The sequence below is a fragment of the Gossypium arboreum genome, chromosome 7 (genome assembly GCF_025698485.1).
Source record: "Gossypium arboreum isolate Shixiya-1 chromosome 7, ASM2569848v2, whole genome shotgun sequence".
Taxonomy (NCBI): Eukaryota; Viridiplantae; Streptophyta; class Magnoliopsida; order Malvales; family Malvaceae; genus Gossypium; species Gossypium arboreum.
Genome location: NC_069076.1, coordinates 5593367 through 5606822, shown reverse-complemented (window position 1 = coordinate 5606822; position 13456 = coordinate 5593367). Strand labels below are relative to the sequence as shown.

The following is a 13456-nucleotide window of genomic DNA, read 5'->3' as shown; positions in this document are numbered from 1 at the left end:
CGGATCCACAGTGTAAATCACAAGCCCAACACACACCGAAAATTTTCCACGGACAAAAACATCCATACACTTATCCTTTAATGACGCTTAAGTCCCAGCAAACTTTATGTGCGCATTTAATTCACCGTCCACGTCACTAGTTCTTATCCATCCATGAGGGACATTATCGTCAGAACACAGAAAAAACAATTCCGTAATATACCAAGTCTTTGGGACATTATAGTAATTCAGGCAAAAATAATATTGTATTACCGCTGGGACCACCGCCCTTCCCCTCCACAACCAAGCATTGTTCTTCGTTTCAATTTTCAAAAGTTTTTTAAAAGAATAAAATCTTTTTTTTTTGAAAAAGTATTAAATATTAAATTATTATATATTTTTCTTTCGTTTTCTATCTCCCCTTCCTCTGCAGAATTCTCTCTGGTAGTAATCTGAAATCGATTTCTTTTTCTGAAGGTTCTCTCTCTGAAACTCTTCCATTTTCCTTGTTTTAAACGAACATCGTTTAGACATTGGCGATCTGCTTCCATTTCTTGCTTCGTCGCTTTGGTTATCGGATGTGAGTTTCATCTCTCTCAGTCTCTCTCAGTGTCTTTCTTTTTGTCTTCATCTTTTCTTTGGAAAAAAGTTGCGTAATTTTGTTGTTAATGTTCAATTGTTGTTTCGCTTTTTTTTTTCTTTTTCCTTGAGCTGCATATTTCTTTCACATTGGAATGCACTTGAAGTTTTCGTCTTAATTCCTGTTTGTCTTCCGAGAAAACGGAGAGGTAGAAGTTGCCGAAAGTTCTTTGATATTTCTTATTAATTTTGGTGCTCTCTTTAATGATAGAAGTGGTCAAAAGATAGAGACTGATTCGAATTCGGCTATGGTGTGTCTATGCGGTTGAATTTAGCCGTGGCCGAGTGCTTGCGTTCGTATAATTATAATATCTTATTTTCGTAGATTTGTTATTCTATTTTTCTTAATAAAAAGAATACGCGCCTTTTTTTTTTTTTGGTCAAAATACGCGCCCTTTTCTCGGTAAGGAAATAGAAAGAAAGTATTGCTGAATATGTTTTTTTTTTTTTTGGCTAGGCGTTAAAGCATGGATAACTGTTTGCATCCTTGTATTTTTATTTTTATTTTTTTTGAAAAAAAAGGAAATCAATGGCAGGGATTTTTCTTTTAGTTCAGGAAAAGGTCCTCCATACCTCTTTTTTTTTTATGATTTATGTAATTATTTATTAGTTTGGATTTAAATTGATTTGGTTTTATCTGATTCGGCTTCAATAAATCGAGGACTTAAATCAGAAAGCTTTTTTTTAAATGTGTTATATTTTTAAGGCTAAGTTGTTAAAAATAATGGATTAATGACTTTACATGTAGGAGAAATCTGATTGAATTTGCTGATGTATTTATTGCAAACTTTTCCTTGTTTGAAAATCCAGAGAGTTCATTTTTTAAATAACACATTGTTTAATGAATGAGTACAAAGAGGTAACGAGGTAAAGTCTTATATTAGCTTCCGTGTTTCTGACCATGTAAAGATTTACCCATGGCCTTCAGTCCACATTTCTTTCTAGGTCTAAAGCACCATGTATAATTTCTTTGGACAGAAACAGAATTATGTTTTATACTTTTTCATACAAGCCTTATAAAGACCAAGTCTAATATATTTATCACTGCTCTTTCTTTACAATATGATTTATGACAAATAATTTAGTTGAGTTGTATTGTTTTTTGGTGATTGTCCAGCCCATCCCTGTTTTCATCTATGGGACATCATTTAAGCTGAGTGTAAGTAAATGGATTGATAGATGAAGTTCAACTCTTACACTGGAGTTTTGTTGTAGGTCTCATAGACTCGTTGGTTTTAGATGATACGAACTGGTTGCAGCTTGTAGAAGCTGCATTTGAGGATGTTGATAATTTTCTGGGTGATACTCAATCATTCTTATAATGAGAAGTCGGTTCCTGTCAACATCATACATTTCATGCTACAGTTTAGCTGCAGTAAACCGTGTATGCAAGCTAGTGGTCATGCCTATGTCGATACAGTCGACATCTCTATTTGGAGGTTGTTAGAAGTACATTGACAAATTGTTGATTATTATCTGCTACAACTGCAATAATGGAAAGGTTAGTTTCTTCCCACTGCTCTTAATATCTGTAAGTTTGTCAAGTTCTCATTTTTTCTCCTTTTTTTTTTTCACTTAGGTATAAAATTTTAGAAGAGCTTGGAGATGGCACCTGTGGTAGCGTGTTCAAAGCCTTCAATATAGAAACATTTGAGATTGTAAGGAGCTCTTTCTCCCCTAGTTGCTTTTTATCTTTCAGTTTAAATAACCACTCGTTTATTTTTTTTTTTGTCAATAAGATATGTTCTTGTGCCCATTTTATACCTCACATATGGTAGAATACATTGCAGATAAAGAATAATGAATGTAGGATCAATTTTGAAATCACTTTGTGATTTTGAATCATTAAGTGAAGTCTGTATTGGTTACTTGGTCAATTGTTCATCTACCAGCAACTAGTTTTTGGGGTTTAAGTTAAAATTTGTATCTGACTTCTCATTTATCTTAGGATGTCTGAACCTCAATTGATGATCCCTGTCTCTCAGGCTGCATATGCCTCCTGTCCCATCCCCTTCCTTGTTTTTTTTTTTGGGGGGGGGGGGTTGGCAAGCATTTTGATTTGTCTGTTAGAAGAGAAGTTAAAACGAGATTCTAAAGCTGTGAATTCTAATGGGGATGTAATGTATGAGATGGAACACTGTTCTTGGAACTTAGATTTTAAAGGAATAGAAAAATGGGTTGGCTGGATATATGCATGACGTGAGATATTATAGCATATATACATATAAGAGAAGTCCTTTATGTAGAAGCTTCGAGCATATATATATATGTATATAGAAACAGGATTAGGAAAACCTAGGAGTTCAATAGAAGAATATTGGTTGGTTTACTCTTTTAAAAAGTTTGATGCATTTGGTTCTTTTTGATAATGTCATCTCAATGAGCGTTCATCAACTTTGGCTATAATCTTTAGGAAAACCTTGGATTAGAAAAATGAACTCAGTCTATTGTGGGTGGTTGTCTTTAATTCTTGTCTGTATTCCTTTCTAAGTTTTACCAAGATAATAGCGAATTTACAAAATGTAGAACTTACTTGAGCTCTGCCTCATTGCTTTTGTAAATGTTCCAATCTAGGTTGCTGTTAAGAAAATGAAAAGGAAGTTCTACTTTTGGGAAGAGTGTATGAATCTAAGAGAAGTCAAGGTATGCTGTGATATTTCCTTGAATGTTTTGCTTTTCACCCAAGCCTTCATCAAGAGAGCATGTTCCATTTATTCTCCACCATTTATGGATACATGCTTTTTCTTGATGGTATCAATAATTTATTCTCCACAGGCCCTTTGTAAGCTAAATCACCCTAATATTGTAAAGTTAAAGGAGGTTGTCGGGGAAAACAATGAACTATTCTTCATTTTCGAGTACATGGTAAGGATGCTTTTCAAAGTTCACATTATTATTCAGTGGAAGCATGAGTTTGTGAAATATTTTCTTCTGCTTAAATACTGTACTTTTGATCTCTGATATTAAAGTGTTATGTTGCTTTATTTAATTGTTTTTGGAAAATACAAAGCTGGGAATGTTACTATGATTAGAGACAGGGGCTAGGAACTTTGGAGTGGTCTAGTTCATGCCTTAGTTACAAATGCTAGTTTGTAACCATTTCCTAGCCAGAGGCTATGCTTCTAGGGGAATCTGTTTGTTGAATTTAAAATTTTCAATGTTTAAGCTTGTTCAAAATTTGGAAGGCTGGCCTTTGTTTAACCAAAACTACTATGGTTGATTTCTGAAGCATTCTAGAATTGATTTTAGTGCAAGACTTGTGCAGGTACTTGCTTAACCCCTCTCTCCCAAACAAACACAAAACCTCTAATTTAGATATCTCTTTTCAACCAAATATCATGATTTCTTTTGAAAATAAAGGTTTCAAGTGACTGTGTTTGCCTGCTAATCTCAATGTCGATTGTGCTTCTTTCATTTAAACATAATGCTACATTAATTGTTTACTTCTGTTTTGTTCATTATAAACTGTTATTTTGATCTTTCATTTGAAGTAATCAGTAGTGTGATGTACGATTGCTGGAATCAAGCATGAATTTGTAGGAAACACCGTTGGGTTCTTTTTATGAGAGCTTAATTTAACTTCTTTCTAGGAGCATAATCTTTACCAAATCATGAAAGAGCAACAAAGACCTTTTTCTGAAGGGGAGATACGCAGCTTCATGTCTCAGATGCTGCAAGGACTTGTCCACATGCATGGGAATGGATATTTTCATCGAGATCTGAAACCTGGTAAATGTTCCTTTCTTTTCGGTGCATTCTTTAAGTCCTTTTTGCAATTGATGGTGGATATCTATATAGTAATCTATCTGTTTGTTTGTTTGTTTGTTTTTAAAGAAAACTTGCTGGTCACCAAGGATTTTCTCAAAATTGCTGATTTTGGACTGGCGAGAGAAGTATTGTCAATGCCTCCTTATACAGAATATGTTTCCACTAGGTGGTGAGTTTGTGTTTGTTCATGCTCAGGCAATGTGGGCACAGTCTCACTGATTTCTTCATAACTCTATCCTGTTTATTCAGGGTTAGTTTTCTCATCTAATGATTTTTGGGTTAACTGTGTTAGGTACCGTGCTCCCGAAGTCTTGTTGCAGTCTTCCTATTACACTACTGCAATTGGTATATGGATTTAAGTCTCTGAGTGTGTGTACATGTGCATATGCACATTTTTATTTTCATTGAGCTTTGCTTTGTTTCCATTAATGTAATATGTTGAGATTTTATAATGCTTTCTTTAGCTTGAATGATGTCTGATAATGGTAACACTTACAGATATGTGGGCTGTTGGTGCAATATTAGCAGAGCTTTTCACATTGTCTCCTATTTTCCCTGGTGAAAGGTGATTTATTATTCTAAGTTCTCCTCTTTTTAGTTTTGGTGGAAGATGGTATAAATTAAGACAATCCTTTTGTTCTTACAAGTCTATATTTTCTCAGGCATAAATGAGCACAAGTTTGGCAAAGATTTTTGTGTCTTAATACCATGTACTAACTTTGATACATTCCTTTATATATATATATATATATATATAGAGAGAGAGAGAGAGAGAGAGATAAGCTGCGTTATATTCCTGAAGTTTTGGTCTTTATAAATTTTCCTATAATATATTGTTGATATGATGTGACCCTTGACTTTGGTGATTCTGCTGGGTCTTTAGTTATGATTTCTAATGTCGATAATTTCATGGGTTAAAATTACTAGTTTGATTGATTGTATGTATACAATATCCTAATAACATATGCCAAGGAAAATTTTCCATGTGGCCTTCAGATAGTTTTAACCTGAAACGAAATTGATCCAACCTACACATGCGTATTTTTTTTTTGGGCTTTTCTGCTTATGGGCATTATGGTGCATAAATTTTCTTATATCGTCCTCAGTCCATGCCTCTTTTATCATTTTCAAATACTGTTATGTGTATGTACATGAAAGCGTGTGTGCATGCATGCATGAGCGGGGATTTACAACTATAGATACTGAGAAAGGTAAATTTCTTACCTTTCTGTTTAGTAGTCTTGCCAGTGCTGTGGTCATAGGATGCTCACTATGCTACTATGTGTATGTACATGAATGTTCAGCTATGCATTCAATGTGGGGATGCATAACTATATATATTGAAGAAGGTATATTTGTTATCTTTCTATGTACTTAATCTTGGCAGTGCCATGATCCTAAGAAAACTGCTTTACTTACCATGCAAGTTTCTTAGTGTGTTTGTTCACTATCTTTTGTTCTTGTTTGTTAATTCTGAATGCATAAGTTTTGTTTTCTGACTTTTACCGCTGAAGAAAGAATGAGTGTATTCTTGTTTGCTAATTGTTCAGAATACATTAGTTTTGTTTTTTAACTTCTACCGCAGAAGAAAAGAAAGATATATCAGAACTTTTAAGGATTTTTTCTTACGGTATTTCTTTCACATCCTGGCAGTGAAATTGATCAACTATACAAGATATGCTGTGTTCTGGGTGCACCAGATTGGACTTCTTTCCCTGAAGCAACAAATATCTCTCGTCTAATCAATATAAGCTATTCTGACGTAAGATTTTTTTAATAAATATTTATTAGTTATCAATTATCTGCTATAGTTTGACCTTTTTTTTAAAAAAAAAATTTGCTGCCATTACTTTTGGGCAGATATCACCTACCAACCTATCGGATATCATGCCCAATGCCAGCTCAGAGGCTGTTGATTTAATCTTGGTGTGTATTGCGGTTGACTAGCATTTAGCAAAATGATATTTACTGTACTATAATATCTTACACCCCCTGCTTTGACTGCTTGTAGCAACTTTGCTCATGGGACCCATTAAGGAGGCCAACGGCAGAACAGGCATTGCAGCATCCTTTTTTTAATGTAATATATGTGTTCTAGAGATTTAATGTTTCTATTTGTATAAGATCAATTTTACTAAAAGGTCCTGACAGGTGGATGTGCATGTTCCTCGTCCGCTACTGTGTGATCCACTTGAGCTGAGGCTAAACAACATGGGTAAGTTTTGAAGTTCAATACTAGTTCCCATGTTATACAGTTTGATAACGTTTTCTATTCACTTTTTTTTTTCCTGGTTCAACCTATTAATATTTTGTTGTACATTGTGAAGGGGCAAAACCAAATCTTGAGTTGAATGTATGGGATTTCGGCACTGAACCTGATGATTGTTTTCTGGGTTTGACACTTGCTGTGAAACCAAGTGCTTCAAACTTAGGTAATATGGTTGTAACTCCCATGTTTATAGTTCAGTGGACTGTTGTCGTTTGTATAAAGAACTAATAAATACACGTGGCATGGGCAGACATAGTTTTTTATCCTCATCTGGTGATTGTGGAGGAATAGTGGAGTGGTGTCTTAGAACTTAGGATTAGGTGTCTACCTCACGAGGCAGAGGTTTAGACATTCATGGAGACATGGAATTAGATGAATTAGAAACATTTATCTGGTGTTTTGTCACTTAGCGAAGGATATTTTAGAAGATATGTAATTTTCCTCTCGACCAACTGAATATTCTTTTCTGAATATGGGGTATCTGCTTTAAGCATCTTTGAATAACATCACTGTTCATGAATGTCATTTGATTGTTATGGATAAACTTCAATCTATTGGAGCATGTCTTTTGTATCATTTTTCTTTGAATTCTATTCTGCCAGATTTATGCCAAGGGATTTACTTTTACTTCTGTTTTTTTTTTTTTGGTTAAAAGAAAGAATTGACTTGTATTTTATTTTCTTGCAGAAATGGTTCATACCGTCTCTCAAAGTATGGAGGAGGTAAGTTGTGCAGTGTAAACACAGAAAATTTGCTCTTTGCTATATATATATATATATATTTGATGGGAGTTAGATTTGTAATGGCTTACTGCTAAACTTCATGATGTAGGATATACTGTTTTGTCCTAGACTGAACGATCATCCAGAGCAATCAGGTAATTCATATGATCCTCAGTAGCTAAGGACCAAGGCTTTGCTTGGTATGACGAATGGAAAAGAGTGAGAATGGAAATTTTGTTAATTTAATCATTAAGCTGTACAGTAGGGAAGTGGTTATGAATCTTAAACATTTTATTATCAAAACCTTCATACCGAACAAAGCATAAAGAAAGGGGGACTTGACAATTCTAGTCCCACATTAAGAAATTTATGTGATCTTTGTCATGAATGATGATCTGGATCCCATGCTTTATATGAGTTAAAGCTACCAGCTTGCTTAACTTTGCACAAGTAACACAGTTCCCACTGGTTGTTTTATTTGTTTTTTGTTCTTCGTTTAAGAGTTTAAACCTTAGTGTTCGCCACTAACGGACTACGGGTTCTTTTTGTTCTTAGTGTTTTGGTCATTGCTGACTCCTGATCAAAATAGAATTCACACGCCAGCTGGATCTTCATTGTCTCTCTCATTCAAGTGAGTCAATTCATTTATTACTTTTCCCAGGCTAGGGCTTCATGCTATCTATTCAACATGAAGTTTTCCTGGTGTTCTTAATTTGCTCTTCTGACTGCTTTTTGCTCATTCCCCATATTCTTTGCCCCATTCATATTAAGATTGATGGTGTTTATACTAGCGTTAAGGGGTAGTAGGTCTATTGGTACCTTTAACTGGAAAATCATCCAGGCCCATGTAGTTTTGGTGTTACAAGCCTTTTTCATTTGAAGCAGGTTTTCCATACTAATTCTCTACTAATAAAGAAAGCCCTTCGATCTATTGAATTATTACCGTCATCCATTCACTTATGAAATCTGCATCTGCCATTATTAGCATTTTTTTTTGTGCGAGATCATCATCACTTGATCTTTCTATGTCTTGACATTCTATATTTTGAATGGCAGTTCGATCCAGCACGCACCAATTGGAGTTCCGCAATCTGCTGGGTTTGCAATCACATCATTGCAGCCTAACGTTTTAGAACGTCAATGGTTTGCAGTGCCAATCCCCTTTCAGCAAGCTCATTTTACCTTGGACTGAATTGAATTGGTAAAATCCTATATGATAAGGGGGGGCCGTGGATGTAATGTAATTTCATTTGATTCTTGTAGAGTTCCATTTAGCATTCTCATAGCTGCTTTTACTAATTGTGCTATCTAAGCTTTGCCATGTATCCGTCAGTCAAAATCGGTTCCTTGGGATGGGATGCAAGTTTTTTCAGATTTTATTACTCAAATATAGGAAATTAATTACTCCTTTTACAGTAAAAACAAAATTGGCCAAATATAAGTGTACTCAAATCAAAAGAACAACTTTTTTCTCAGCTATAGGCGAGTTTCATTTTGTGTTGCTAGGTTTGATTTTATTGGTATGCTTTATCCGTTGATTATGTGATGATAGTAGTAGGCTATATAAATTAAAATTGTTTTTTCATTCACTTAAAAATTCAGACAAAATTCTAATTTTGGAGTCTCTAAGCACTAACTTCCAACAATTCAAATATTAATTATAAAACCTTCTATATAACTTAATTATAAAATGCTAGATTACCTGATCTGTTTAAAGAAATTTAAATCTTTCAACTTAAATCACTTACCTATTTTTAGAATATTTTTAAACTATTTAATTTTTTTAAAATGTAAAATTATAAATACTAAATAGATATTCATATAATGAAATTTGTTATTCTTAAAATCTTTTTACAATTAAACCAGATTTCGATTACCTAGTAACATCAACAAAGCATGCTTTCGCGCACGCCCTTGGCAGTTCCGGACAAGCCAAAATAATTTCCTGAAAGGCCAACCAAGCATTACATCGCCAGAATATTAAAAGTAGATAATGAGTCCAAACTATTAGTTTCTCCCCATTAGGATCAGCTGACAGCAAATAGACATAAGAAATAAAAGTGAAAAAAAAAAAAACCATTATTTTTTATTTTCAAATTTCTAAACGGCGTTCAAAAATTTCAGTAACTTCCTCAGTACATTGAGATCTTTAATTAGAAAAAAAAGTATGCCCACAAATGTAATGATGGAATTGAGGACTTACCCCTGGAATTCCCTCAAAGGGATTTATATTAAAGAGAGAAAAAAAGATAAATTCTAAATAGGGTGCCTTCTGAGACTAAATGGAACTCCATGCCTTAAATATCCAAACTGGAGTTAGGACATAAACAGGCCCCAAGCTGCATTTTTTTGTAATCCATGGGCGTATACAGTATAAATTATACCATTTTTCTGCACTGCTGCATACTGGGAGAAAGCATTGAGGTAAAGAATAGATCTGGAAAAGAATAACTATAATATTTGATATGTAGTATCGTCAGGAATGCTCTGTAAAAACATAGCCCTAGCAGCCGGATCAGTTGAAAATCGTCCTAGCACTGCAATGGTAGCTGTGTTACTGCCGAACTTCTCAATCCCTCTAGAAATCATACAGGTGTGGTTAGCCTCCACAACTACCATGACATCTCCACCTAGGATCGATGAAACTGTTTCGGCTATTTGCCTGGTCAGCCTTTCTTGCACTTGGAGCTTGAAACCGTAAAAATGTACTATTGACCGCAAAAGGGACTTCCCAAGGTGATTGATTCCTTTAGGGCAGAAGTATCCAATATGGACCACACCATAAAAGGGAAGTAGGTGATGCTCACATTGTGACCAGAATGAGAGGTTCAACTCCGAATGCATCTGTTCGTTGTTGCGGGAGCTGATTTCCCCATTAGGTTTGAGAAGATCGGATATGCCACAAGCAAAGCCATTCAGCTTCATCTCCAACTTCGTATTTTCAAAGTTCATCAACCACCTCACAAAATGGCTAGGTGTTTCCACAAGCTCTTTCCTTAATGGATCTTCACCCAAAGATCTGAGTATTGATGCTACTGCAGCAACCATTTCAGGGTTGGCCGCTACAAGCTCAGACGAAATCTTAGACATAGATGAAGAACTTGAAGGGCACCAACTTTGATTAACTGAGTCCCTGGTTAGAGTTCTATCCACAGTCACACCTCTGAATTTCAAAAGACCAAGAAAATCACTCCAAGCGTCAGCATTTTCATTTCCAAAAACCCCCGAACCCGAAGACACCAGGACTTTTACCCATCCTTGATGCTTTGAGTCAAGAAGGACTGACTCCACATTCGGGAAATGAATATGCAAACACTCGAGTATCACGGCAACCCCTGCTGGCCTGATTCCATGGTGCAGAGCTGAACATATTTCATCTGCTAAACGCTGTGGGTCTTGCAGTCGTTTCGCGAAAACATCAGCTACTCTAGACAGTTTGCTTAATCCCACAACCCGCTGACCGGATGGCACGTAACCTACATGACACTTAAGCTGAAACGGGAGCAAGCACGACTCACAATACGAGAACAGATCAAGATCCCGAACAATCACAAGCCCACCTACTCCTCCAGCATGACCAACTCCATCATGTAAACCCACTTCAGGGAATAAAGCTCCCTGAACAATATCCTTTACTTTTTGCTTGTAACCTAAGAAGGCAATAGAAAAGCCTTGGATCAAAATATGAGACTACAACAACATATATAAACACATTATATTCAATGGAGCCCAAAACATACTAAATCAACAAAGCCAAAAAATATTAATACTTCAAAAGCCTTCAGCTTTCATTTTTGGCTTTTTCCTAAGCGGTAAGTCCCATTTAGCAAAGAACAGTGAACTAATAAATGAAAGCCATTTGCATGTTGGTGGTTCATCAGCACTAATAAGACCTTGGAACTGAACTAAATGAACCCTGTGCTTATTGATTGCAAAATATAAAAGGAAGAGCTAAAAACAAAATCTTTGAGTAAAAATTAGGTAATTAACAACCTTCTTGAACCAAGTCTGCATATTATAAGCAAAGTAAAAAATACAGATCTCAGAAAAATTACTCTATTAAACTAGAATTTGGGATAAATCAAAAAAGCACCTCTTGTTCCTTCTCGAAGTGCCTTGGCAACACGAAGGGGAGTTTTCTTAAGGCCATCTCTGTTAAAATCCTCACCCAAACCCTGCAATAGAACTTTCACAGCATCCTCAATAGCTATAGTTTCAGGCTCTTTCTCACTTACATCCAGCTTCATTCCATTCTCAATCTCAACACATAAATGGCCCTCATCCAAAGAGCCCATTGACAAAACCACACAACAAAAAACAACAATGGGAATTAAAGAATAAAAAAGAAAAAAGCAATGAAAAATACCCAAACCTTGATTCGACCAAAAAAAGAAAAAATCCACCACAGATTCGGAATGTTAATTGGAAACCCAGATGCAGAAAACGTAAAAAAGAAAGATATGGATAAAGACAGAGGAGATAAGAGGCAGAGGAGGAGAGGGCGAAGCGAATAGAATGGATACGTAGGGTTGCCGTTGGTCCTTGAAATGTGTGGATCTTCTCCTACTCCTATGTTTTATATATATACATACACATATATATTATAAAATATTAAAAAATTGCATAGAAAAAAATACTTAAATAAAAAAAATTGTAAAACCAATAAATTTTTGTGGGGAAAAAAAGAAGAATTTTAATTGAGAACCAAAATCCAATGTATTTAAGAACTGAAGCTTTTGTTATCATCAATAAAGAGCCAACTTCACACGAAGACACCCATGGCGATGGCCGTGGCCCGCTTCAATCAAGCGATTGAGAAAAGAGAAGTTTTGGTTGTGACTGTGGAGCACCTTAAAAAATTATTATCATTATTATTTATACTGCAAAAATTTCAAACATCCACATGTTTTGGAGAATATCATTTAGGTTAGAACAATTTTTCTTTTAAATTATTAATAAATTTATTAATTAAAATTAAAATAATTTTTTAACAATATATAAACAACATCAATTACGAGCTAATAGTGGGATCAGGGTTAGATAACCGAAAACATCTATCACTCCATATCTGATCATCAATCGAACGAGGAACCACATGAAAAATTCTTGTGCTAATGGAAGAACCTTTCATCAGGTTAGCTAAATTATCAGTAACAGAGTTTATCTTTCTAAGTACTTGCTTTATGAGTATTCTCAACTCGCGCCTACACAATTTTTAGATACATAAAATCAAATCTCTATTTGAATGTCTTTTTATAATCTCCATGAACACCTTCGATAGTTAAAGTACAATCTATTTCAATAATAAAATTTATCCATTTAGCCTCCCTAGTTAATTGGAGGCCATCATAAATGGCCTAAACTTCAGTTTGTAGCACACTGGATCTCTCAATATTTCTTCATAACCCCCACATATCCACCTTGTAACAATAATATAATGACACATTTATTCCACAAACGAGATTTAAATTTTGTCACAAGTTTATTTTTTTTAATTTTTTTAAAATATAATGACACATTACAAAATCTCAATCTCACTTGTAGGATAAAAAATTCTATTTTAAATAATTATCTTTAAAATTCATGTCAACATCGATTGTTAAATACACAACGCTCTAGAAGAGAATTTAGGTTTGAACTCTAAATATAGTATTATTGAAAAAAAACAATCATAAACCTAGGGATAAAACTAGAATTTTTTTTAGAGGGGCGAAATTAAATTGTAATTTTTACTATAGAAAAATATAATTTCACCATTTTAATAGACTATATCTTTATAATGTTTAAAGCATTAAATTTAATTTTTATATTTTTAAGGGGTAAAATATAATTTTATCTTTATTAATTTAAAATTTTAAAATTTTAAAGATATCATATATGCAACTCTTACAAGCACCTAACTTTACCACTACCTAAACCCTAAAAAATTAATCATTCATCAACCAGACATAAAAGAGTTCTTAATCATACCATAAAAATGTTAGTTAATTTGTAAAAAATGAAGTTGAATATCATAATAAGCAAAGCTTTTTTAAGGCCAAAATTTAGAGTTAAAATTTGACCATTCAAGTAAAAGAGA

General features: G+C 34.3%; 2 protein-coding genes across 4 annotated transcripts; one reads left to right on the top strand and one right to left on the bottom strand.

Moving 5' to 3' along the window:
• Positions 1-217: 217 nt before the first annotated feature.
• LOC108471393 (serine/threonine-protein kinase MHK-like) lies at positions 218-8856 on the top strand. 3 transcript variants are annotated; one of them, XM_053030843.1, is made up of 18 exons: positions 218-559; positions 1834-2119; positions 2198-2276; positions 3193-3261; positions 3430-3483; positions 4209-4347; positions 4453-4555; positions 4679-4731; positions 4885-4951; positions 6040-6148; positions 6247-6312; positions 6398-6466; positions 6538-6601; positions 6714-6818; positions 7343-7377; positions 7487-7532; positions 7933-8008; positions 8434-8856. In XM_053030843.1, exons 2-18 carry the CDS (start codon positions 2112-2114, stop codon positions 8567-8569), a joined length of 1278 nt encoding a protein of 425 aa, XP_052886803.1. In that variant the 5' UTR covers positions 218-559; positions 1834-2111; the 3' UTR covers positions 8570-8856. The 3 variants fall into 3 exon arrangements, with proteins under 3 accessions (XP_052886803.1, XP_017628529.1, XP_052886802.1); XM_017773040.2 differs by having other exon boundaries at positions 3394-3483; XM_053030842.1 differs by having other exon boundaries at positions 218-1021; positions 3394-3483.
• A 582-nt stretch (positions 8857-9438) lies between these two features.
• LOC108467542 (GTP cyclohydrolase 1) lies at positions 9439-12256 on the bottom strand. The gene is made up of 2 exons (XM_017768236.2): positions 11471-12256; positions 9439-11027 (listed from the first exon to the last, which is right to left on the bottom strand). Exons 1-2 carry the CDS (start codon positions 11670-11672, stop codon positions 9829-9831), a joined length of 1401 nt encoding a protein of 466 aa, XP_017623725.1. The 5' UTR covers positions 11673-12256; the 3' UTR covers positions 9439-9828.
• Positions 12257-13456: the final 1200 nt, after the last annotated feature.